Source organism: Rhinolophus sinicus, linkage group LG01 (genome assembly GCF_036562045.2).
Source record: "Rhinolophus sinicus isolate RSC01 linkage group LG01, ASM3656204v1, whole genome shotgun sequence".
NCBI lineage: Eukaryota > Metazoa > Chordata > Mammalia > Chiroptera > Rhinolophidae > Rhinolophus > Rhinolophus sinicus.
Genome location: NC_133751.1, coordinates 162,276,026 through 162,303,318, shown reverse-complemented (window position 1 = coordinate 162,303,318; position 27,293 = coordinate 162,276,026). Strand labels below are relative to the sequence as shown.

Below are 27,293 nucleotides of genomic sequence, written 5' to 3'. Positions count from 1 at the left end.
AGTATCAATAACTGCAGGAATTTATCCCAAGGAATTAAATAGAAATTCATGTATAAGGATGTTCATCATGACAATAATGTAGCCATATCCTACATTTCCAGCAATAGGGAATTGGTTCAATAATGGTGGGGTATACAATATAAATCCATTCAATGGAATACATGCATGCATTCAAAAACATCTCATATTTAGAATATTTAATAAAAATATATTCACACTAATTTAAGTAAAATTTAAGGGAAATTTTACTTAAGTAATATTTGAGGGAAAAAAGCAGAGTAGATAACAATATGTACGACCTGGATTTTAAATATACAAATAAAATATTTTCCCCTGCATATAGACATTACAGATCTCAGATTTAAATAGGTATAACAGGTTGCAGCCCATATGGTTAAAATAAGGCCTTGAAAATTGGTTTTACACATATAACCGTACTCTTGGTTTTCCACCTAATGACACCAAAAAGATCTTTTCTATTTATAATGATGACCTGAAGGTGAATACGATGAAAATGTTACCTTGTGCCAGCCTTTTAAAGGCCATTTTCTTTTCTTCAACATAAAGCCTTCATGTTTGTCTGGTCTCTGGACATTTGTTTGGCCTATTTTCAGCCCTTCTATAATTTCCCAGCTGTCAGCTTCCTGAGAGAAAAGAAGAAAAACAAATCATATGTTTTTGGTGCTTGATGACACACTTAAAACAGATTAAGCAGAAGTTGGTTTTGAAGCACCACTCGACCCACCACAAGTATGAACAACATTTTAACATCAGACCCAGCTAAATACTTATAACTGAGGCTAAAACGAGTTTCCTGGAAGTCTGAAGGCCCACCAGAGACGAGGTGGAGTTGGAGACAGGTGGGATGGAATAGAGCTTTGATTGCCTGGACTCAGAAGGATTAAAATGCAGTTTGAGACAGTTCATCTCTGGGCACAGAGGCACTTTAAAGTTTTGAAATAAGACTATTTTCATGATAAATGTTCAATTAGTGTGTGAACCTGGCTTTCTGTGGAGAAATGGAAAGGCTCCAGTGGTTTACGTGGCTCGTAACCTACTAAGCTGAAGAGCAGCACTGAGGGCACGTTTCCTCTCGGGGAGGCTGCATACATTTTGGAGCACACAGAAAACGCGCTGCTCACCAAACACACCAAGAAGTCTGTGCTCTCGAAGACACACAGCCTGAGACAGACACCTTTGGGAGCCCGTGGAAAACGTGCCAGACTGCAAGGCCAGAAATCTGGGATGCTAAAGTGCATGCTACTATCCTCCTTTGTTAAAAAATGGGCTAAATCCCGGTTTCCTGTTTCAGAAGATATGTTTTGTTCACCTATGGTGTTCACATTTTTTTAATGAGTTGTTAACATTTAAAAATCAGAAGATTTCAGACTTTAAACATCCAAATTTCTAGCATTTTGTGAAAGCTTAGGAGATCTGGCAACACGGGGCCTGCCCTGAAAGAAGAGTGCCCATCTTCAGTTTGCCCCAGCCCGCCTTGGACCTGCTTCTGTGGTAACTGCCTGGCCCTTAACAACATCGTAGGTTTTAAAATCTCTGGACCAGGTGATTTCTAAGGGCCCATGCAGCTCTAAAGTAAACCATTGACCTAGCAAACACTCATATTCTAGATCAGGCATGTGACACAATTTGGAGACAGGAACAACAAGCTCATATCCCATGCACAGCTGCTCCAATCCTGCCCACAGTGCAGGGAAAGAAAATCTCTTAGTATAACCTGCTCCTCTGCCTCAGCTTCGCAAAGCTGGATGCAGCTCATTATCAGGGCACGTCCCTCCACAGAAGGCTGCAGCCCAGACTGACTTGGGAGGTGCCTTCTGAAAGGACATGTTTTATCAGAAATCATCGTTAGATCACAGAAAAAAAGGCTTCCACAGGAATGGCCAATGGGTTCCCATACAGGGCAAGTGGACTTGCTGGCCGACATGTTTGCATAGTGGTGCCCAGAACCTGCTGAAGGACGGTGAACCTGACAAGGCCCAGAGGCAAAGGTACCACAGCCACATATTGATGTTGGCCGTGAGGACAGGTAGGGAGAGGGGTCTGTATTTACTATCCATGCCTCTTTTCCCTTTCTTTTCCTTTCATTCCAGAAGCTGCTTGCTCTATGACCAAGTCAAATCTATGTTTAAGTCCGACCCTGCATAAATGGGTGGAACTTTCACAGAAAGTTGTTTCCAGGAGATGCGGCTGAACATTGCTTCATTCTAACATCACGAAGTCCATCCAGGAGATACTCCTCGTTGCTGCAAAGCCCTCTACGGCCAGGATCATGCTTCTGTCCTACAACCCTACAACAACTCCCCAGCCCCTTAGAGGAAAACTAATCTAAGACCATTGTCATTTCTTCATCTCCTTGGGCATCTCTGAGGGGCGCCTAATGAATGAACTGTGTACGTTATAGAAACACACCTACCAGTTTTATTTGGCAACATCAAGAACCCTTTAAAAGATCTGTAAAATTAGACATTACTAAAACTGTTTTTTTTTAATTAAAAAAGGATCTGTAAATTTACCCTTACATTAAGAAAACAACCCCAAATGTGATTTTCTACTTGAAGATAATTCTGCCAGAAACTGTGATTGAGCTCATTAAAGCTGTTAATTAGATAGATTTTTTTTAAAAATGTTTCTGATGGGACAATTTCAGGCTGTATACCATGTTTTTAGGGACAATACACGGGCAGGTGGTATTATCACCCAGAGTACAAGGGAAAGTGCTTTGGTATTCTCATTTTTTAATATTGAATTGCAATTCAACAAGTGAATACTGCTTATGAATAATGTTAGAAAAATAGAAAAAAAATGTAGTTTCTCATACAAAGTCCTGTATCTTTGGCTTTCTACTCACTAAAATAGGAGATAAAAATGATGGATTTTTCTTCCATAAAAATGATGGGTTTCTACTAATTTCTTTTTAAAAGTTTGGAATAATAACAAATTAAAAGATGAACTCTCCATATATGTGTAAATACATTCATTAGCACTGTCTCTGTTCTTAGAGAGATATCAGCTGTACTTTATGACACTTCTATTTTTGGTAGTCCCAGCTATGCATAGCATCTCTAAAAGAATAGCATTTTTATTTTTGGCGAGATCTAATTTGAAGTCTGGTGTTCATCATTTATTCTGTGGGGTGTGTTTGTGTGTGTGTGTGTGTGTGTGTGTGTGTGTGCGCGCGCGAGTGTGTATATGATGAATACTCTGAATTACTTGTGAAAATGGAAACATTTAATAAGTACAAATATGTTTTGAATTTTTTTCTAATTAAACTCAGAATGTAATAACAGCTTATCCCTGTGGAGCCATGGCTATTGATTTCTATTGCAAGTCTTCTTTTTTTTTTTTGTTTCCTTCTTTGGGAATTAAACTGAAGAGGAAAGAAAAAGGGGTAAGATAGAAAAGGCGAACAGTTAAAATGTATTTCTTAATTATAAGTGAGGCTGCTCTGAACAAATAATTCCGTTTGCTCCGATGCGGAATTACTAAAGCCAGCAAAAGAAATTGAGAAGAATCCTAGTGTAGTTCTTATAGTTAAATAAGCTGTCAAACTGACAAAGAAGCAAAAGATAAAACCAGAGCAAACAACGTTCTCCCTCTTTCAGTTATAAATGCTTAGGATAATGTTACAAATACGGTGTGTACAAATGAAACATCCCATCTCAGTACTTAGCACAACCCATCTTGAAGCTTAGTACTAGACCAGGTCTATCTTAAGAAATCTAAAATTACTTTCCGAATATTGAAGAATTTTTCTCCATGATTTCAATTGATACTAATTTTCTGCTTAAAAGTCTCCAGTTTTCATAGGTTTACAGCTGAAAGCCCCAACATGATCGTGATCACCTCAGTACTTGACTTGCATCAGATACACAAACGTTTTCATTATTACAGAGGTTTTAAAAATACTTTTGATCTAATAACAATAAATAAAAGCAGAGAGTAACCTAATAACATCCCTAGTCTGTTCATTTAAAAAAAAAATAGAGACATTTCCTTTCTCAGTGTTCTATTCTGTGTGGGGGTGGATGGGGGATTTATGTGAAAATGCTTTGGAAGGTGAAAGTACCAAAGAATTTGAGCAAATTCTGAGACAGGACTATGTGTACTCCAAACAATGTTCTTTCACCACCAAACAATGCCAGAAAACCCATCTTCTCTCACAGGGGCTGAGAGATGGTGAGATACTATGGTATCTGGAATGGACAGGACCCTTCAAAAGGTGTGGTATCTATTAACACAAAACACCACATGAGTATTAGTTCTACAGTAAGACCCAAGCAGACAGCAGCATGGAGGGGTAACAGGAACTGGATGTTGTTGGTGTCTGTATCAGGCCAGTGGACCCGCACCCCAGCTGCCGTAAGCACTGGGAACTCTAAGGAGAATGGGGAATTGCTATTTTCACCAAGCTGGGGCTTCACAACTGGGAAATTAATTATGCTGCAACATCTCTCTCGCTCATGGCTTTCAAATCCTGAAGGACATAGGGTACAAAGGCTAAGGAAACAAAAAGCCCTCCTCTGCTCTGGGTGAGACCAACTCTGTGGTATAATTCATGCTCCAGAAATCAGGCTGACAGTGGACTCCAGCTGAAACCCCTTCTTGCTTAGCACCACGCCTGCCCTGACCTTTCCCCTCACCCCCTTTCTCCTCAATAAATTACAAGCACCACAAGCCCAGTCACAGGCTGTCCTTCTAGGGAATCAGATAGAAGAAAGAATGTGAAATAAAGTAATGAATGTGTAAGTACAGAGAGAAGATACACAAGACAGTCTGGGATTCAGGGTAGACTGGGTAAGGAGATGATGAGCAGCATTTGAAAAGGGGTTCAGGTGGGTCTACCTTAAAAGAGGAGCCAGAGTTTTAGCTAGGTGAAGGAAGAGGAGGGGAGTGGGGAGCATTCAAAGCAGGCCTGGTAGAAGGAGCAGACACCCAGCAGTGGAGGAGAGCAAGAGCAGGGACATTGCAGGGAAATGTGTGCAGGGGGATGTAGCTGGAGCATAAAGTGACATCTGAAGAGACTAGAGAGGTAGCTGGCAGGAGAGGAGGGGCCAAAGCAAGTCTTTTGTGTGTAGCTCTCTATTAGTTGTTTTAATACCAGCACCTCTCCTCTGTTTCTGTGTATCACTCTCCAAGTCTCCCTTTCTTTGAGTATCTCTCCCTGTCATGGTCTCTGTTTCCCTCTGTCTGTCACACACTTCCCAGCAATCTGACTCTGGACAACTTACTTACACTCCAAGTCTCTGTTTCCTTATCAATAAATTGAGAATAGTATCAGTACTCACTTCATTGAGTTAGGGGCTGATTAAGTCAGAGAATATATGTACTAATCCAGTGCTGGTACAAAGTGGGTGCTCAATGTCAGCTACTGTTTCCCTTGCCCCTATATTTACTTATTCTCTCTCCATTAGCTACCTATAAGAGAGAACGAATGTTTCAAAGAGGTTACTAGTTATATTCACCAAATAGACTTTCTCTATTTGTGATTCAAATAGAAATGAGATCATTTTTATTTCTCTCCAAGTTATTTTTTATAGTTTAATAACTCCCCCTTTCCTTAGTTTAGTAGTCGACTCCCCTCTCATTGTATAAAATTTATGGCTTGTACTATCTCCCAAGTATAAAGAGGTACAATGTATATATTCTACAACATTAGGGTAGTAGAGTTCTCTTTTCCTAAAGAATTTTGTTTAATGAAAAACAAGCACAGTAGAAGGATCAGTTGTGTATATTTAGAAGTTAACCTTTTTTGGAAATAAAGTCCTATTTTTATATTTGAATTCAAAATCCCCAGACATTCTGTTTTCTGAGTTTCTAGATAAGGGAGCCAGCCCTTTAAAAAATCTCAGAGTCGGGCTAGGAATAGGGAGGTAGGATGGCATCTCCTCGACTTTTCTTTATGATTTTTGAATTTTAGATATAAATGAATTTAGATGTTTCCCTAGGTGGAAGATGAGCAGGCTGAGGGGAAGGGACACTGGCTACCATGAGACGGAAAAGATCTTAATCAATAACCTGCAGCATTTCCCTCAGAGCTCACTGCTAGGAAGGCCAGTTGTAAGGAGACTGGAACTCTGAACGTACAACAGACCCTCTGGGTAGGTTCTAATTTATCTGCAGGTGGGGTAGACCTTAAGAAGGTCTAAGTTTGAATCCCTGCTCTGCTGCTTAGCATTTTGTTTTTACTTTGTCTAAGTTACGGACTCTTGGTTTCCATATTGTAAAAATGTAATACTGACATTGCATGGAGCTGTTCATAGGCTTATGGTAAATGGGAAGATGTATTTAAGCACTCAGCACAGTATGTGGGCAATAATGGCAGCTGTTGGTATTGTTATTATTACTGGACCTACTTTTTTGTGTGTGTGGTTTTTTTTTTCTGTTAGTTTCATATAGAAATATTTGCTCATCTCTCCAACAAGGAATGATAATAGTTTCTCTTGCCCCTTTTCCTTAACATGAAGAGAATGCTGGATTTCTGTAGGTAACCCTGCAAGTCCCAGCAAAATATACTTTCATCTCTTCTCTCCTTACACAGGGCAGGGAAACCCTACATATTGAAGGCAGAAAGAAGTAGAAGAGCAGCACTACAAGGGGAGTCAGTGTAAGAGTTATTTACAGTTCAGCTGGCACAGAGCAGGAAGTATGTCATCTGAGAAAGCACCACATTCCATCACTGACCTTGGAGAGGGGGACTGGTTCCGGTTCTAGTAACTGTCGACTTACAGAGGGTTCGGTGCTGGAGGAAGCAGTCCTCTCCAGTACGTGGACACTCTGAAAATAAATGCAAATACAGCCCAGGGTGAGACAACCCATTTCTCATGGGGGTGAGATCACACAGAGCACAGTAAAAACAGTGAGCTATGTTAAAAATGGCAGGTTCCTGAGGAGACTAAAGGCAGAAGCAACAGTAATAAAAATGTCATCCCAGGATTTTATTGTCCCCTCTTATCAATTTGCTGCTGAGATGCTGCTGCAATGCTGGTGTCAGTCTTAGAGACGGAGTCAGAGCTCACACCAATTTAAAAAAATAACACAGAATACGTCTGAACATTTTTACAGCTTTATGGGCGTGATACTCTACTACTTAGACAGTTAGACTTACATAAAAATATTTGCTCACATTTCCAGTGCCAACAGAGAAAGTTCTATGTCAAAAAGCCCTGAGTCTTAATATCATTTAGCCTAGTTTCTTATAATCCTTGTAAGGTAGTTATATTATGTTATCTAATGTTATGTCATATTATAATTATAATTATTATAATTATAGAATCTTAAAATAATTATTTCATGCACAGAGAAAAAAATCAATCCATGAAGTAAAATAAACAGTAGATGTCTTATACAAAGACTATAAACAGCAATCATAGATCAGTAAGATAACATTCCAACAGAAAAATAGGCAAAGTATTGAACAAGCAACTCATGCAGAACATTTGAAAAGATGTTCACCTCAACCTCAGAAATATTCAAAGACAAGAAAACCAAAATAAGAATGATTTCTTTTTAACCATCAGGTTCAAGAATGGATTAGGGCTGGGGGAAAAGGAGTATAAATTGGGTATGATCTATCTAAAGAGGAATTTTGCAATTTTATTAAAAAGTCTTTGGAAAAAGAAGTACATGACTCATTGGTATGCAAATATATAAGAACAGATATGTTTACTAAAGCATTATTTATTATAGTAGAAAATATCTAACACATACGAGACTAGTACAAATTTATAAGGAAACACCATGCAGTGATTAAAAATGACACTAAGGATCCATGTTTACTGAGACGCAAAAAATACCCACGATGTTCTGTTAACTGAAAAATCAGGCTGTAAAAAGTACATAGAATATGATGATGTTACACATATGCTCAAACTGTATTTCAGAATGTTACCTGTAGCTAACCAAAGGTTGCGGGATTATAGGCAATTTTTAATTTTTTCTTAATATTTTTCAAATTTTTAATAAATAGATATTACTAGTGTATTTGGAAAAAATTAAGTCCTTTTTGTGGGGGAATGATTCTGGAGACATCAGAGAAATAACTCAGTGTAATTAATTCAGATATAGCCTGAAAATGAAATATAAAGTTTTTACTCTAGTTATTTCATTTTTCAATAGACAGGTTGGTATTTTATTTACTTATCGAGGTCCCTATTTTTGAATCTCGTTGGAAAACTATTAGGTTAATATTTGCTCTTTCATGAAGAAAATTATGCTTTGACCTGAGCCAATTATTCTTTTTTGTACATTGTAAAGCTTTTGGTTGTTTCTATTACCTTGAATACAAGGGGTCTGATCATAGATTTTAAAAGTCCTACCTGAATGCATTTTTAAGTCATTTGTTAGAAAGAGAATAATTGAAGTGAAAGATTTATGAATTGTTCCTATTTTTCCAATTCATGACAAAACAGAAGAAATAAGAAGAGATGTTTTGGGACCAGATATCAAGTCAGGCAGGGGATAGCAAAAACTCCTAATCTGACAGCTATAGTGTCCAAGGACAATTTAAGTGTTAACTGGGATTTTGCTCTTTCCATTCCCAGATGTACTTGAATTCACAGAGAAAAATGATATGTGGCTGAGTGCCCACAACTGTGCCAGCGCCTTTACTGGGAAAGTCAAAAGCAAAGGTGTATGGAATGAAAAACTGGAAGTGTATGTTCAGATCTTGAACAGACAAAATGGGAACAAATGCCCTGGGACTGGCATTATTTGCTTGTTCATGTTGATATGTTGGATTGGATCTCATTTAAAACATATCAGCTAAATTTTAAAGTTAGATTCATTCTGGGATTATATAATTAGAAACTAAAATGAGAATTTCTGTTATTATTGAAACAAAGATTTTATTACCTTCTTTTGGGATGTAATCATCTCTCCCCCACACACTCTTTCATTTTCTTTTTTTGTGTGTTTTGAAAGGACAAAAGGATTATGCTCATTATATGAAATTTATGGGCCCAGCACGCTTCCGCTGCGCAACTCTGCTATCTTGAAATTTAAATATAACATAGAAATATATAAAAGAAAACGTCAAAATCCCCACCCCACTGCTATTCACCCTCCCACCCCACTAGCTCTGCAGCAACGGTTCTCAAAAGGTGGTTCAAGACCCTGTGAGATGAAAACTATATTCATATAATACCACGATATTGTCTGCCTTTTATACTCGCATTTTCTCACTAGTGTCCAGTGGAGTTTTCCAGAGGATACATAACATGCTATATTGAAATATATTAAACACAAGCAGATGTAAGAATACAGTTTTCTACTAAGCCAGACATCAGAGAGATTTGCAAAAGTATAAAACAACACCATTCTTTTCACTAAAACTTGTTTTGGAAATATATTTTAAAGTAAAAAATGTTTTTTAGGCTAACATGTGACAGGTCTATTGTTATTTTTAAATAAAGAAATATTTTTAAATTCCATCCATTTTAATTTCTAATATAGTAAATATAGACAGACATAACCCAGATAAGGAAAGCTCTTTGAAGTCTTCAGTAAGTTTTAAGAGTGTAAATGGATCCTGAAACCAAAAATTTGAGACTCACTGTTCTAGAAGAACTATTAAAATTTTGTATTTATTATCAAAATGGAGAATTCTGATTTGCATATAAGTTATTCCCTTTCTCATAATGCTTCTTTTGAAGAAAAGCATTGTTTTTAAAAAAGTAACACATTTTAAAATTTCTTTAAAACTACTTAATCCACCTTAAGCTAAATTATATAAATCTATTCATTAATAACCCCAAACAATCCTGACACATTACACAAACTTGTAAGAGGAAAATAAGCCTTATTTTATATACTCTTCAAATACATCTGAGCAAAACTTCCCTAAATTATATGAAGATAAAAAAAAAAAAAAACCCACATAAATGTATTTTTCAAATGCATGAGTTGATTTTTCTAAAAAAGAACCAGGAGCAGTAAAGATACATAGGTGTCACTGTATTACAGAGATAAAATGCTTTCATATTGCCCATAATAGAAAAGTAACTTCACAAGTTGAGATATATTGCTACAAGAAACAAACATCTTCCAAAACACCATTTTTAAAAATCAAGAATTAGAATCATTTAGACATCACAAGTTTTAGTACCCGTTCTTCCCTCACTATTTAATAGCACATCAAACAAAAAGTTCTGTAAAGTAAATATAATTAAGTAGAAGATCAGAAACTGACAATGAAATGCGTCATTCATTCATTCATTTATTCATTCACTCACGTGTTGGTTCAATTAATGTACAAAATGTTGTTGGGCATTTACACTGTGCTGTGCAGAGATGATAGCGTGTCAGAGAACAAAACTGACAAGAGAATTCCTCCTGTGATGCATATATTCTGGAGAGAAGTCTGATTATACAAAAGACCAAATAAGGCTGAACAAAATTTTTGTAAACACATACATCAATCCTGTTCCATGTGGCTATTGCTTAATATCTTTGGTCTGAGCTTCTCTGTCAGGACCCTCCCCTCTACTTACACTTGCAGGCTGCTGGACAATAAAGTACACATACATCGACTCCTCATTCCCCTCTCCCCTGCCTCTGACAAATAAACATGGTAGGAAAAGCAAAACTTAGAAAGAAGCTTGATCTTACCAACTATGTAAGCAGAAAATAAAGGATTTATTCAGGAACTTGGCCAGGGAAAGGAAACTAAATCCCCTAACTTCCGAATCAAGTCACAGACATAGAAATCAATTTAGGATACTTAAAATCTGATTAAAATAAGTTTTGTCTCTATAGGTACCAAGGGATACTTAAATGTTGCTAGGATTTTGTGGATCAGAAGGGTTAGAAACCACACAAACCATTGACAGAATATATAAATTACCTACACCAGTACCTGTCACAAAGAACATAATAGTTTCTTCTCTACCTCACTTTACAAAACAGTACATTATGAAAACAAAGTAAGAGGTTCATTCATTTCAAACACTGAATGAAAAATCCAAGCCCCAAATTTTGGTGATTTGCCAAAGCACAGAGAATCATAAAAACGTTTACTAAGAAACAGTAAGTAAATGAATATTTTTATTATCATAAATGTATGTATGCATTTTACTGAAAAATTAAAGCATAATTTATAAAACTGCCACCTTATACTCATTATTATAAATGTAACTAGCTTCAAAAAATAAGCTATTTCATTTAACCTCCACAATGATAACAAAGCCGAACGCTCTTATACAAATTTGAGCAGTGTTGTATTTGTATATTACTAGAACTTAACTATCATTGACTAGCCAATAACAAAGAACTAATCTACTACCTTCACCATTGTTTTCAAATTCATGGTTTTTAAAACCAAAGGATATTGCTGAAGTTATAGAATCACACACGCAACCATTCATTATTTTTAATGCTATATCTAAGTACTTGAATGTTATATTTTTAATATCGGCAGACATAAAGACAGTTTTCAAACCTTACCATACCCAGTCTTGGACTTTAGTTAGATTGGGTGCTCCTGGAAGGTAGGAACCAGCTCATATTCATCTTGGCATGAATATGAGATGGTTCCTACCCCTCTTTACCCCTAGCCCACCCCATCCTAGCGTAAGATGCTGAACACTGTAGCCAGTCAAAAATTTCTGGAATTTTTCGGTGCTCAACACTTAACTTGTGGACAAGAGTCCCTCAGCAATCATTTACACATGATTCGGCATAAAACTACCTTAGAGCTTTATCTTGGAATTCTGAGAATCACAGCTCCAATAGGATGGAATTTTTGAAAACACTTAAAGGACGCAACTTTTAAAACTGAAATATCTAGTGGATTAATCATAGAGCTCTTGTTTATTGGATTTGAAGCTATGACTGGTCAGTGGGGAACACGTCACATTTAATTTGACAACAACTTCCGTAACAAGAATGAATTCTTTTCATAAGGTTTCCTTTAAGGTCATAATTTGTGCTATAATTTTTTTGTACTTTTCGTCATAAGCTGGCTGTTTTCATCTTCTTTCACAGTGACTTGGAAACACATGCCACATACCTTCAAGGTGTTAATACATATTAAACAAGCAGGTTAAATAAAGGATTACATAACCTGTTAATAACTCTTTTAAAAAGCAAGTTTTCTCTCAAATACTAAAACTACAACTTAATTTCCAGGTCTGTGTTTTGTTTTGAAAGACTTTTTAAAGAGTAGTTTTAGCTTCACAGCAGAATTGAGGAAGGTACAGAGATTTCTCATATGCCCCCCACGCCACACACGCACAGGCTCCCGCAGTTACCAGTATCCCCTCCAGAGGGGAGCATTTGTGACAACTGATGCAGCTAGGTTCATTCCAGTTGAGTTCTTTAAAGAAATTAGAACACACAGAGAAAGTGGAAGTACTTACCCGCCTTTTGTTCCCCCTGCTCAGAGAGACTTGATGCATAGTCAGCTTAAAAGCAGGAGTCTAGAACATGTATCTCACTGCAGCAATTCAATTTTGTAAAAGTTTGTTCCCCGGGTAGTGTTGACTGATCTTAATACCTCCTAGGCAGCAAGTGGAAATCTGCCAGCATGACTACAGCCTGGTTTACTCAGTATCAAAAATGTGGGTAAACAGACGGACAATGAGACGTTTAATAATAGCTGAACGGTTTAATGCAACTCCCGCATAAAGGAACGTGATTCTCAAAATGAGAGTCCACGTGATCTGCTGAACAGGTCTCTTGATTTGTTGAGCTTGTCGTTTACCTTAATTTCATTTCAAAGACATAAAGGAACTGCTGGAAATATTTTAGGTTGTGGTTACAAATTTCTGTAGAGACTAACTTTTCATACAAATTTAGGACAGTAATAAGGAGAAGGGGACCCTTGCTCTCTGCATGGTGACTCCAGCAGATGAAATTGTTAATTTGATTATTTTATCTAAGCTACTTTTATATTCATGAGTTATACAAAATGTGCTCAAAGAAAAATATGCAAAATAATTTAGAAACTTCTAAAGTACTTTCTTTTTTATAATATAATAAAACATACAACACTGACATATCATATTGGTTGACATATAATATTATATTAGTTTCAGATGTACAGCATAGTGATTCTACACTTATTACAACATAGTGATTCTACACTTATTACAACATAGTGATTCTACACTTATATACCTGACAAAGTGATCATCACAATATGTCTAGTAACCGTCTGTCACTGTACAAAGTTGTTACGATATTATTGACTACATTCCCTGTGCTGTATATAACATCCCGGTGACTTATTTATTTTATAACTAGAAGTTTGTGTCTCTTATTTCCCTTCACCTTTCCACTGATATCCCCACCTCTCTCTCCTCCAGCAACCATCAGTTTGTTCTCTGTATGTAGGGTCTGTTTCTGTTTTGTTTGTTCATCTGTTTGTTGTTTTGGTTTTGTTTTTTTTAAGATTCCACATATAAGTGAAATCATACAGTATTTGTCTTTTTCTGACTTATTTCCCTTAGCATAACATCCTCTAAGTCCATCGTGTTGTTGCAAATAGCGAAATTTCATTCCTTTTATTGTTGAATAATATTCCATTACACACATATATGAATATATACATATATACACATATATATACATATATATATATATATACACACAAATATATAGTGCCAAGAAAGGAAACACATTTTAAGAAAGGAAAAAACTATTAAAATTTTAATACTCAATATATACCGGTAACAAAAGATGAATACAAGACATGTTTGACTTTTGCAATTACAAGAGGTGCTCAAAGTGGCTACCATCAGCATCCAGATACTTTTGATTACGGCAAACTACTGCTTGAGCAATGTTGACCAAAGCATCCACTTGTATACACTTTTTTGGCACCCCTGGTATATACCAAGTTTCCCCGAAAATAAGACCTAGCTGGACCATCAGCTCTAATGCGTCTTTTGGAGCAAAAATTAATATAAGATCCAGTCTTATTTTAATATAAGTCCGGATATAATATAATATAATATAATATAATATAATATAATATAATATAATATATATTATATATCTATATGATATATATTATATCTAGTCATATATATCATATATCTACTTAATATTTATATATGTATATTTGAGACAGAGTTGGTTTGTTTTGATCACCTTTATAAACTCAGAGCAGATATGTCTATGATGTGCCTATATGTACTCATAAATATTTGCTGAATGAAAGAATAAGTATTTGTTGTAATATACAGTGTGTACGTTCCCACTTTCTCACAAACATGCTTAAATTATCATGAGATAAATATAGATAGTTTAGAGGACAAATGGTGGCCCAACTCCTGCCTCAGGGCCTCAAAGATTTTTTTTTTTTTGCCAGTGATGGTGGTGGTTGGGGGGGAGGGGGTGGAACAGAAGAGAAAAAATAAATTAAAACAACCTACAACCAGCAATAAACTCAGTATCTTGGTATATTTCCTTTCACCTTTTTTTTCAATGTGTATGTGAGTATACATTCAATTCTCAAAAACAAATTTGGAATTACACTATATTTTCAATTAAATAGCCGTTTTCTCCCAATTAACAATATATAATATTCCCATAGCATTAAACATTCTTCAAAACATTTTGAGCTGCTATGCAATATTCCACTCTGTGGCTCTGAGATAGGTTTTGTAAATAATTCCTTGTTGAACATTAGACTATTTCTAATTTTTTAATACTATAAAAATACTTTGATAAATATCTTGGCCCAGAAATCTACACATGTATCTTTGGTTGTTTCCTCAGAATACATTTCTTAGAAGCTGAGTTATTGGATCCTATGATATGATCTTTTAAAAGACTTCATATACGTACTGCAAAATTTTCTCTAGAAAAGTAGAATCAATGAACATGCATAGCAGTAGTGCATGGGAGTGTCCATTTCCCTGAAACCTTACTAACACTGCCTCTTATCATTATTACAAAATCAGCTCTTAACTAGCATTTGAGGTCAAGAAGTCTGGCACTTTAATACAATAGGCATGATGCGTTCTTTTACATTTGTGGTAATATTTTACTTATAGCCTATGAGAACTACAGTAGGTGCTGAACAAAGGGAGGGTAAATTTTTCTATTTGTCCAAGTTGAAAATAAAATAAAGCAGTTTTGTAGATTTATGGTCCTTGGGGATGATGTTTTATAGTCCTAATGGAACACTTAAAAATGTATTCCAAATGCTTTCCAAATCTGGGTGAATAACAGTCTCTTGGGGAAGCTTCTGTAAATGACAGATTCCCAGGCCTCCCCAAAGACCTCCCCATGAGGGCCTTTGGGGTTCAGTAACAGATTACACCATGGCTCTCTGTTTGGTGCTATGCCTACGTACCGAGCAGGTAGTGTTAATCTTGGGTCTGACAAATGAATTTGCTGCTATAAAAATGCTATCCCAAAGCAGTCAGCTCAAGGTAATAAAAGATAACCTCTTCAGTGAGGAACTAAGGCAGGCCTAGAGAACCAAAGGGTTCTGGCAAACATCCCAGGGAAAGCAGCGAGTAGATTCTTTCACGAATAATGTCAAGCTCTGAATCACTTGTGGATAATGAGCCTCTGAGTGCCAGGTGACACATTTCTTTGTGGTGGTCTCCATTTCAGCACAGTTGACATGGGCTGAACACATTTTGGAAACACCAAGCAGCAGTGACAGCGATCTCCAAACAGTGGGGACAGCAAGAAATCTGCGGAGCTGCTCATTTCACTTCATGGAAAAAGCTAATCAGAGTTTTCAGTAAACAAATAGATGATCAAAACTTCTCATGCGAAAGGAAACACATGTAGTAAAAATACAGAAAATTCAGAAAAGTATAAACAACATAATATTCACCTTTGATACAAGTACTTCATGATAATAACTATTAACGTTTTGGTCTATGTGCCATTTGGTCTATTATTTGCCAGGCCAATGAGAGTGTGAAAAACCACTATTATTGCAGGGGAGAAAAATGAGGAGGCAATAACTCAAAAATGCTGCCTTACAAAGATCACTTATAAGTGTACAGAAAGCCCTTCTCCTGGATATTTAGCTTGTCAAGACTTACAACAGAACAAATAGTGAGTGGCCAAGAACAGGGGCTCCAGAATCAGGCTTCCAGGGAGCAAACCCTACCTTAACTGCCCATTAGCTGTGGCCAAGATATTTCACCACTTCATGCCAGAGTTAAGCTCTCTGGAAAAGGTGATAATAGTCCCAACCTTCCAAAATGAGAAATGGTGTTGGTCTATTAGTTTATTCACGTACTTTGCCTAATATTTAGATTTTTCAGGACACCCAATTTACAAAATGCATTTAAATCACAAAAGTTGGTCATAGAGCGAGTTTTTGCAAGCAAATATTATTTTCCCACTGTCATTGGCCCTAAGTGAAATCCCCAGAAAGCTAAATGGGAAGCAACTAAAGAATTTAAATACACCAGCATCACTCCAGTGAGGACACTGCAGATTTTCATATCAGGTTAGTTATCATATTTCTCTCTGAACTGAGAGTTGAGTTCCAGAGTGATCCTGAAAATCCCTGGATTCACTGAATTCTATAACACATAGAGCTAAGAATTATCTAGTCAGGTATTGGCACATTTCAAGTTATATTCCTCCTCACTGATAAGATTGGAGATGATTTAAATTGGAGGTTAGTTATTAAATTAAGAATGCTTGAAATTTTTTCACTAAAGATTAGAAACATTTTTGTTGTTGTTGTTGTTGTTTGAGGTAACATGACTATATTTTTCACAACTCGAAGATGGAAATAGGTTTCATATTCAGGAGATGGAGACACTATGTTATAAAGCAGTGATTTGGTTATTTCATTTAACAAAGCTATTTGAAGAAAATGCTTCACAGTTTTAACTGGAAGAGACATGTTCCAATTCAGTTCACGTATATGCTGGGGGCCTGTTTGTCCAAGAACACTTGTCATGAAAACCCTGTACATAAAGTATAGACTTGGACGAGGAACATTTGTACTTTCTGGTTTTCTAGGCACCTTCTTCACTTATAATGAAAGTTTCCCATACAGCAGATACTGTTGCTATCAGAACTGTGAGTTTATGACACCAACCCATGGTAACATGAATCTCACTGAATCACTACAAGGGACAGCCTTCCCATGTCATCAGTGGAAATTATCTGAATGAGCCACGGTTGGTTTTGAAATGTACTGCTTTCCATAATATATAGGAAACATTTTTAGACATCTGTGTAATTGAAATCTGCTTTTAGTTGTTAAAGATTGACCACGATACTGAATTTTATTTTATAAAAACTAGCCAGAAAATTAATTATCAGCCTCTTATGACTCATTCCTAATATAATTTTTCTTTAAAAAGTTCTTTATTATCTCTGAGCTTCAGCAAACTTTAAATCATTATAGGTAATGTCTGGTATTTTTTTTCCTTGGTTTTTCATTAAATAAAAAAGGTTGACTCATTTAAGCATTTAAACATCTAACACAGTAGAGCCATAACAATTCACTCTGATAATAGACACTATGACCTGATAATTATACATTGCAAATCCTAAATTCTTAGAGCAATAGGCTCTGATTTTCTGTGACTTCATAATGACACAAATACAAATAATTGATGGCTCCAAATAGGGGCTTCGCTTTTAAAAATGCAAATCCTTGGACCTGATCCCAGAACGACTGAAACTATCTCTAGATCATATACTTAGCTTATTACAGAAAATGACCATAAAATAAGTACTATGAGAGATTGGGAAACAATAACTCTTTTTAAACAAAGAATTACTTCCCAGCCCCACCAATATTTTTAACATCTGTGCAGAATGCTCCCAACACTTTGCTTTTAACTGATATCATTTCCTTCATAAGCCGCGAGCCTTTTATTCTACCACAAGCACTTTGAGCAGCAAGCAGAAGGTCTCTGCTGCCCTAGCTCCCCTCGGCACCTTTGACCATTCACTCTTCTCAGGAGTTCGCTCCCGACTACACTCCATTCTCTCTTTGTCATCCTCTCCCAACCTCACGATTATTCCTTCACAGCCACCAAGGTCTCTGGAGCCTGATTCACCAAGCTCCTCCTCCATGCCAGCTCCTCATGCATGTTTTCAATCAAATCTATTCCAAGCCATACCATATGTGGGGTGCTCGGGATGCCTTCCTGAGCAAAATAAAACCCTTGTTTTTATGGATCTCACATTTCAGTGATAAGGAATAGAGGAAGGGGATAGAGGTATAAACAGATAAATAGGTAGCCTTTCAGGTGGTGATTAATGCTTTGCAGATAAATAAAACCAGTTAAGTGGACAGTGAGTAATGAGGACATGCATGGAAGGGCAGAGAAGGCTATCCAAAAAGGGTACATTGAAGAATTAGCCAAGTGTGTGAGCAAATCTGGGGACGCCTGGAGGAAAAGCAAGCTAGGCTGAGCGGGCCAAAAACGCAAAGGTCCTGAGAGGGGCACATGCTTGGAAAATGGAAGAAACTAAGTGGAGCAGAATATGGTAGGAGATGGGACCACGGAGGTAGGCAGATCCAGATTACGAATGACCTTGTAGACAATGGCCAGCAATTCATATGTTTATTATTTGAGAGAGATGGGAAACCACTGGAGGGCTTGGAGCAGAGGAGCAGCTTGATCTGACTTAGGTTTTGATGGGATCACTCTGAGTACTCCGTGAAAAATGACCTATACGGGGTGAGGGTAGAAGCAGGGAGAACAGTTAGAAGACCACGGCCATAGGCTAGGTGAGCAATGGCAATGGGTCAGATCAGGGTGAAGGGGCAGGAGGTGGTCAGCAGTGGTCAGATTCTAGGTACATTCTGAAGGAAGGACAAACAGGATTTGCTGAGGGTTTGAACGTGGATGTAAGACTTTGGGCTTTACAGAATGAAAGGACAGAATTGTTGTTGACTGAGCTAAGGAGGACTGAGAAGGAGTAGACGTGAGAAGGAAATTAAGAGTTCAGTTTTGGACATGTTAAGTTTGAGACACCTACTTAACATCCAAGTGGAGATCCCCGTTAGTCACTTAAATATTACTGTGGTTGACTTCATACAAAGGATCAGAGCTGGCAAATTCAGCTGCTCTTGGGGGCCAGACAGGAAACACAAATAAGTGCTAAATTACAGTAAGAAGAGGTAGGGATGGTGGCTAATCGGAGAGTAAATGCCCATCTAAAGGGAAGCTGCTCTTGAGTCCAGTCTACTTTGCCACTGGAATCTGGGTCCAGTGTTCCTATATCTTCCAATTTCTTAATAGAAAGAAGAATCTGGAATTTTAACAACCCAGTATTAGGGGAAAAAAATTCCACAATCTACTAAATTCTAGAAGTGCTCAATTAAATAAAGTTCTATCTGCACGATTTATCAGTGTCCTTATTTATTAATGTACATTGCAAAAAGAGGTTGCATTTAGCATTTTTCTAACTTACCTGATAGAATCCTCTCTTCATGCAACATCGCAAGGGAGAAGCTTTCCTTGGTATGTATTTTGGGAAATGCTTCTTTATGCATAAGTCCTACATGTCTAATCAATGATCAGTTTCTTGATTTCCTTTTTGAAAATTTCAGTACACATATTTCTTGCAGCTTATGAGTCATAGTTGATCACATACACACACACACACACACACACACACAGCCAATTTTGCTAGATGTTCTAACATTTACTATCAGACTTGATCGAAACATAAATGGGGCATTTACTAAAGTCTTCAAACTTTATTAAATACTAAGTGGAGTCTTGATCTTCTAGTTGATGAAGAAACATTTAAGTAAAATCACAAGGGCACTGCATCGTTTCACCTCCCAACTCGTCTCCTTCCTTCACCTGTTGTACTACATAATTTAATGACAGGAAGGGCAGCCAGTTGCCACTTTGCATTTGACATTCTGTGTTTTACTTATCTATGAGGAAGGAAGAAGGGAGAGGACAAATAAATCTGGAATGGAAAATTTGTAATAAAAAGACAACACTAATATTATTACAGGTCTTTAAAAATAACCTCTAGAATATATTAAAATATTTGAAGTACAAGGCTTGTCTCTGAAGAACTGGAGTGCATAGTCTATTTAAAAGACCTCACAATACAGTTGAGATCAGTACATAAAAAGATAAACAACATAAAATGTCAAATATTGTCACAAAGTTCTATAAAAGTTCAGAGAGGGGAAAGGGCAATGTGGGTTTGAGTGATCAGAAAAAGTGTCACATGAGCTGGTCCTTGAAGCATAGGGAGGTATCAGGTCGAGAGCAGGATGGTGGGCATTCCATGAAGCAAAGACAAGGGTAGAGACAGAAATAAGGCAGTTTTAGGAACCATGAGCAGACAAGACTATAGATTTGGAGGAAAATGCAATATTGAGGCTGGATCAGATCATGGTGGTCACTGAATACCAAGCAAAAAAAAATCTGGCCTTAATTGTGCAGGCAATTGAGAGTCTTTGAAGGCTTCTGAGAATGAATCTGCCATATTAAGGAAGTTCTATCTTGTCAGGTCCTAGGGGAGACAGTGAGGCAAGAGCAGGATCCTGGGTTGAGGTGATGAGAGTCTGGACTAGGGAGTGAACAGTGGGAATAGAAAGAAATTATGATATTATGAGGGAGGAAATAATCAATAGGATTTGTTAACCTATTGAATGTGAGAGAGGCAAAGGAGAAAGGAATGGCTTTGAACCTGGGTCAATAACAGAATGATTATTCCAGTAGCAAACTGGTTTATACATACTGATTTAAGGTGCCAGTGTTATATCTAAGTAGAAATGCCCAATCAATTAATTAGTGATTTAGGACTAGAACTTGGGAACGACAGGCAAATAACATGCATTAAGGTACCGCGGTATTCTCAGCTATGTACTAGATCCTTTACCTATATGATCAATTTAGGAGAGACATAGGGATGGACTTTAAAATTTGGCACCATCTGCATAGATGTCAGTCAAATCAGGAGAATGGTCACATTCAAGGAAGACTAATTTATCACACCTTTTCTATGTCCCTTCACGATGAGAACAGTCACCGTACAAAAACAGATGCACATAAAAAACACTGCACCATATCATGTCACAGGATCACTCAAAATTTCTGATTTCCGTAAGTTAATAGTAGATTTTAGGAAGTGATTGCGATAGGGAAAGAAAAACAGAACTGTAGTTCTTTGTTCTTCTTTCCCTTGAGGGAAATGAACAGACACAAAACTGGAGGCAGGAAGGAACCAGAAGAGAAAGTATTTGGGAGAGTTTCCACCTGCTAAGATAAACAGGAATGAAAGCAAACTCTCTCTTTAAATAATAATAACTGTTTGAACACTGTCTCTTAGTTTTCTAGAATTCATTATCAATTTTTTACGAACATGTTAGTTTATTCTCATCATAAAACTTTCCATTCGCAAGCCAGCTCGGAGTCACACATTCCACTTTCAAACTCCCTCTTGCAGACCAGGGTCTCAGTTTCTTGTTTTGTATGCTAGCCTTGGAGCTCAGGTGCAACAGGCAGATCAACAATGCACGACAGATGTTTCTACAGAACTCATCAGTCTTTTCTATTTGCCATAATTCTCCAGGGTGAGCTGGGTCAATCCTTTCCTTCCCTCAGCTGCCAGGAAGGCCATGCTGCTTAAAATTTCTCTCCATTTAAATACCCAGGGCAAGGGAATAATAGAGAAGCCATAACAAGAAAGGACAAAGGAGCAGTTGAAGGATAGACTAAAATTGCAAACTTGAAAGCACCTTCTTAGCATGCAGTAGTTATTTAATATAAATGTGTTTTCATTCATGGTACTCTTACTTTTTTCTACTCTGCAAATACAATGCAATAAAGATTGTAACTGTATATAATCACAGATTTAGTTAATAGTATAACTATTTCTAATGAACAGAACACAGATCTCCTCTTTGACCTCTACAACAAAGAACACCAATGTCAAAAATTCCGTAAGACCCATAGTAAAAATAGCTGCCTTAGAATATGTGAAAAATATACACATAAGGAATCACTGATTCTTACAGATACCCCTGGAATCTATTGCTAGAAATGGGAGAGGGAGTGCTGGGAGGGTTTGTAGACTCAGGGTTCCATAAGGACTGCCCCCAGAATGCATTCCCACCTAGAAGAATGAATTCACATGTGGAACTGGCTGTCTCAAGACCCAAGTCTATACTATGGACTACTGAATAACTGATATTCATGCTTCTAGAAATCAGGCGATATACTTTGAAAAGATAAAATGGGGGGGAGGGGGAAACCCTTGCAGGAATGTTCACTATCCCTACAAAGGAAAGATTTTTATAAAAAGTTAACGTCACCTGCTTATTGTGAATTTCCAGTTATACAAACAAAACTCCTATCACAAAATAATATTATAAAGGCAAAGAGTAATACTGAGAAAAGTGCTGGACAAAACAGCCACCTGTTTGGACAATAGAGAATTCGTATGACCAATCTCCACACAACTCTGTCAGAATAGCCACTGAAGTAGTAACAAATTAACTCTGCAGACAAAAATAATTTACAGAATTGGCTCAATGGGATAAATAAACAACAATAATTTATTTTCTCTATCAACTTTAATTAAACATTGTCTGAGTTCTCACTGCCTTTAATTCCCTGATACTAAATGTTTTTATTCACAACCTAACTGCTGAATCCATTATCAGATTCTATGAAACACCACACAGAAGTTAGTGCTTCACAGACCACTGAGAGACTTGTAGGAATAAGACTTTTGTAGGTTCAGATTCTATCTCCAAAAATGAAGAGAGGGAGAGCAGAACATTCAAGTTCTAGAAGCTGGTTCCCGTCCTCCAGGTGTAGACAGTGACGAGAACTCTCCAGGGCTTCCTCTAGCTGCCCTTCCTGTGGTCTGCACTCTAAAAGAAGATCCTAAATGACAAGAGCAGCACCTTCATGACATAGCCACATATCAACAAATAGTGAGTTTTCCCATGAAATAAAAATCTTCACCACAAAACTTCAGAATTAATTGGCAAACCCATCAGATGCGAATAGTACCGTATTTGCATAAATTAACAACAGGCATTTGCTACTCTTCTCTTACCTGTCTGCGGTCCCTTTGGGAGGACGATGAAGTGGAGGCACTTCTATGGGTTGGAGTGGATGTTTTATGAGCAGGGGATACGCCCTTCTCGTCTGAACTCATAGCTGCAGGTAGAGTCTAGTTGTATGCACTTAAGATCATCTCAATTGTGTCTCAAATCCAGACAAATAAGTAGATGAATGTTCAGCGTCAGTCCATTTCATGAATCAGATTTGACTAGAAAAGAGAAGGCAAATATTGAGGTGTGTCCAAAACACCTAAAAGCAAAACAAACGAAAACCTCATGTAAACTATTTTAAAAACAAGTTAAAAATGATCATATTTAGGGAAAAAATACTAAAATGTTAGTGAGAGAAAGAACTCTGATACATTAGGAAATAATATTTCTTCCTCCAGGTTTTATGCGGGCATCTAAAAGTGTTAATATGTAACAAAATCTGTCAACAAAGGAAATGGGAAGAAATTATATGCTAAAGTTATGCTTTTCCCTTATTTTCTTTTTGTTTTAAAGCAGATTATAGTGCTATGTTCTGGACCCTCATACAAAATACATCCATTGCTTCTCCTGTAATTTAATTTCCCCTGTGCAATGGATTACAATAAGAGCTCAGTCCACACTTGTCTTCCATTTAGTTCAGCCATGTCATGTATGTGATGGTTAAATCCAACACAACAGAGTCAGTCACAAAGGGCAAAAGGGCTCATGCCTTTTGTGCATCATGTGATCAAGCATTTAGGAGGGATCAAGGAATACACATACCCATGGCTGTTTGAACCTCAAGTGTACAGCACACTTACATATGACTCTCCATAAACACAACAACCAAAGGGCTTGCAAGCATCTACAGATTAACAAGCAGGTCCCAGAACTGGGGTAATGCTTGGAATTGCTTCACTCATCCACAGTCAAGAGCCACTTCATTTTTCACTTATATTCATATAAGGAAGTCTGCATTATAAGTACTGGGGCTAAAAACTTGTGCCTGAGAGAAGCATTGTTCAATTGGTGACACAGGTTGCTAAAAAAAAACTTGTTTTTTGAAGGTACGCATGAAATATACAATGGAAAGCTTAAAACAACAAAAGAATAAGACGAACAAATGAAGAAACCAAAACTCATAGACACAGACAATAGTTTAGTGGTTATCAGAGGGTAAGGGGGGAGGAGGGTGGTAGATGAGGGTAAAAGGGATCAAATATATGGTGAGGTACAGAGAACTGACTCTGGGTGGTGAACACACAATGGGATAGACAGATGATGTTTTACAGAATTGTACACCTGAAACCTATGTAATTTTACTAACAATTGTCACCCCAATAAACTTTAATTAAAAAAAAAAAGCTTAACACCAATCTGTGACCCAAAAGAGTGGCCACTAAAGTGAACGTCATCCTCTTCTAAGAAGATGGAAAGCCATTTTATAGCCCCCATTGGAATACTAATACTCCTTAAAGGAAGCACGGAACACTTGGGTGAGTACTTTAGCACAGGCTGGAAGAGAAACCTGCTGGCGATGAACAGAAATCAATCTTTAGGCCAAAGGAAAATGAGACCTTCAGTTCAGTCGAGGGAGAGACAGTCAATCAAAAACTCACACACACACACACACACACACACACACACACACACACGAAAATAATGCATGGATATTATGAGGGCACATGGCAAGGGGAACTAACTGTGTCTGGAGGTCAGAGGTACCCTTGAGCAAGTGGATTGGAGCTGAGCTCTGAAGGCTGAGTAGGAGTTAACCAGATGCCTGGGAGTGCAACAAGGCATGACAAAGGAATTAGTGCTGGCCAATAGGATCAGAGCACAGAGAAACAAAGACTGCCATGAGGGTCAAAGAAAGGCAGCGGGGCAGCCCTGTAGGGCCTTGTCGGCCATGTTCATTATTTTGATTTTTATCTTAAGCATATGAAGCCATAAAGGGGTGTAGTATAACCAGATTTGTGTGTTTAAAAGGATACTTTGGCAGTCATGAGGAGAAACAAATTAGGGAAGTAAAGAAGATGAGGGAGGCATCATCGGGAAGCAAGAGATGATGGACTAGAGAGGTGGCAGAAAATTGAGCACCTGGTCCTGTCAGTTGTGACAGGATGTGGAGGAGGACGAAAAGGCAGGGTTGAGCGTGACTCCTAGGTTTCTGGCATTCTGAGCAAGGGCGGGACAAGGGAAATCCAGGATTGACAGAAAGTCATGAGAATTGTTTTAGACATGTTGCCTCTGAGATACAAATGAGGCTTTCAAATAGAGACAAACACTAGGAAAGGTGGGTCGAAGTGCAGAGAAATTTAGGCTGGATACAAATATTTAACAGATTATGTCATGAAACAAATATATTGAATGATTTATATATAGATCATGTCATTCTGCACTTGCTGTAAACTAAATTTTATACAGACCTATATAAAATCTGTTAACAGTGTAATAACAGATTATGTGACCGAAATATGTTAATCATGATTTTAATAGTCACCTGGTTATAGAGAATATTCAAAAGAACAGTCCCAATAATTAAAAGGCAAATTATTATAAATTAGGAAAACTGGACATTCTAGTGAATAAAACTTGTCATACTTTCTTAAGATTTCAACTTCACTGCCACCACAGGAAAAATAAAAGCTACTTACTCCCCAAACCAGAAAGCTTTCTTTTGCAACAGAACTAGTTTTGGGGCAAATAGAAATGTAAAGAGCTATAGTACTCCTCAGTTGGCTCTAGATGAGGTGTCATTTGGTATTGGCAAAAGGTAGTAATAAGCTAGCACTTGTTAGATAATCATCTAATCCTTTTGTTTTATGAAAGCAGTTTAGTAAGTGTGAGTAAAAGTTCTCAAGCCAAGCTCTGGTGCCAGCATACAGAAAGCAAGAACACTGCTCTGATCTTTAATTTGAAGTACTTTGCTTTCCGGTCCAAGATGTTTTACAAGTAGATGCTGACACTTGAGCTGAAAGTATGGAGGTTCTGTGATGTGCTCAAGTGCCCTTATGGGATGAGGTTGATGTACCCAAACTCATAAACTGTTATCCGTTTGGAAGTAAATCCAAGCTACATCAAGGGCCAACATTTCCTTTGCTGCGCTCTTTTTTCCCCCCTTAACCGCATCTAACTGCACTTTCCTGATTAACACCAAAGCTAACATCTCAGTTTACGTTTTAATTTAAAATGACATTTTCAGGATAGCTTGTCTATGATGAAAGACTAACATTTTGATGGAATTACAATTATGAATATCTTGAATAATATCACGAATGAAGAAAAGATGAGTGAAAGAATTTAATTCATTCCAAGAATCATTTTTGAGGTTATTGTTGCTGTTTCTATTAATTTTTTTTTAACAAAAAAGGTTTTAGGTACCTAATACAAAGTTGAATGAGATGACCTTTAAAGATCATTCCAACCTGATTATCACTCAAGTGCTTGATCGCCTACTCCATTTCAAAACACTTTGCAAAAGTAAGTCTAAATTCTGTTAGTAGGTTGTACCTATGTATTCTTTATTCCTATAGTATAAAAATGGCTGTGACATGAAAAAAAAGTTATTGCATCCCTATCAAAGCATATTTTCAGAAATTGCCTAAATAAAATTCTACACCAAAAACACCATAGATTTTAAAGTCAACACCAATATAATTTTTACTCAATGAGAAAATTATTGTGGCCGAATATAACAGCAATATGAAAGATGAACATATAATTTTCCTGTCTCATTCCTCCTTCATATCAGTGGGATCACCACAATTGTTTCTATGTGCCGTAACATGTGCATTTGCACTGAGTGACATAAAATACATATTTGTGACCCAGGGACCTGACTAAAGCAAAAGGTGGCAGGGAATACTTCTAGAACTTGCTATCCATAGGCATCATAACCTGTATGTGTTCAGAAAAGCATTTGAAATTGGGGACTACTTAGCCTGGGCTAAGTTGTGATGTGGTAACACACAACCCCCAAATCTCAAGGGCTGACAAGAAAGATTTATTTCTTCCTCATTTACATGTCCTTTACAGGTCTGCTGCGGCCCTACTCTGTATTCTCTTCATCCAGGCTGAAGGAGCAACCCCCATGTGAAGGAGGAAAAGAGCCATGGCAGTTGGAGGTGGCACATGTCACTTTCACTCACATTTGATTGGCCAAAGCAAGTCACATGGCCAAATTGAGATCAATGAGGCATAAAGTATAATCCTTCCAGAGGGAGAGACAGTGAATAGTAGGGCACAGTAACATAATCTATATTCACCATAAAAAAGATTAAAAGTATGGATGAAAACATTTAAATTGACT

At 37.3% G+C, this 27,293-nt stretch overlaps 1 protein-coding gene across 25 annotated transcripts in view; it reads right to left on the bottom strand.

The window, feature by feature from the left end:
- Nucleotides 1–27,293, bottom strand: part of OSBPL6 (oxysterol binding protein like 6) — a 180,164-nt gene that overhangs the window by 54,765 nt on the left and 98,106 nt on the right. For 12 of the 25 annotated variants that reach the window (XM_019739300.2, XM_019739303.2, XM_019739310.2 and 9 more), the window contains 3 exons: nt 23,005–23,220; nt 6,703–6,795; nt 522–644 (listed from right to left, as the gene is read on the bottom strand). In XM_019739300.2, the coding sequence (XP_019594859.1) occupies nt 522–644; nt 6,703–6,795; nt 23,005–23,106 (318 nt within the window). In that variant the 5' untranslated portion in view covers nt 23,107–23,220. Of the gene's footprint in view, nt 1–521; nt 645–6,702; nt 6,796–11,460; nt 11,606–12,374; nt 12,578–23,004; nt 23,262–27,293 lie in introns of those variants that run through there. The other 13 variants (XM_019739302.2, XM_074338649.1, XM_074338563.1 and 10 more) reach the window with 8 other exon arrangements.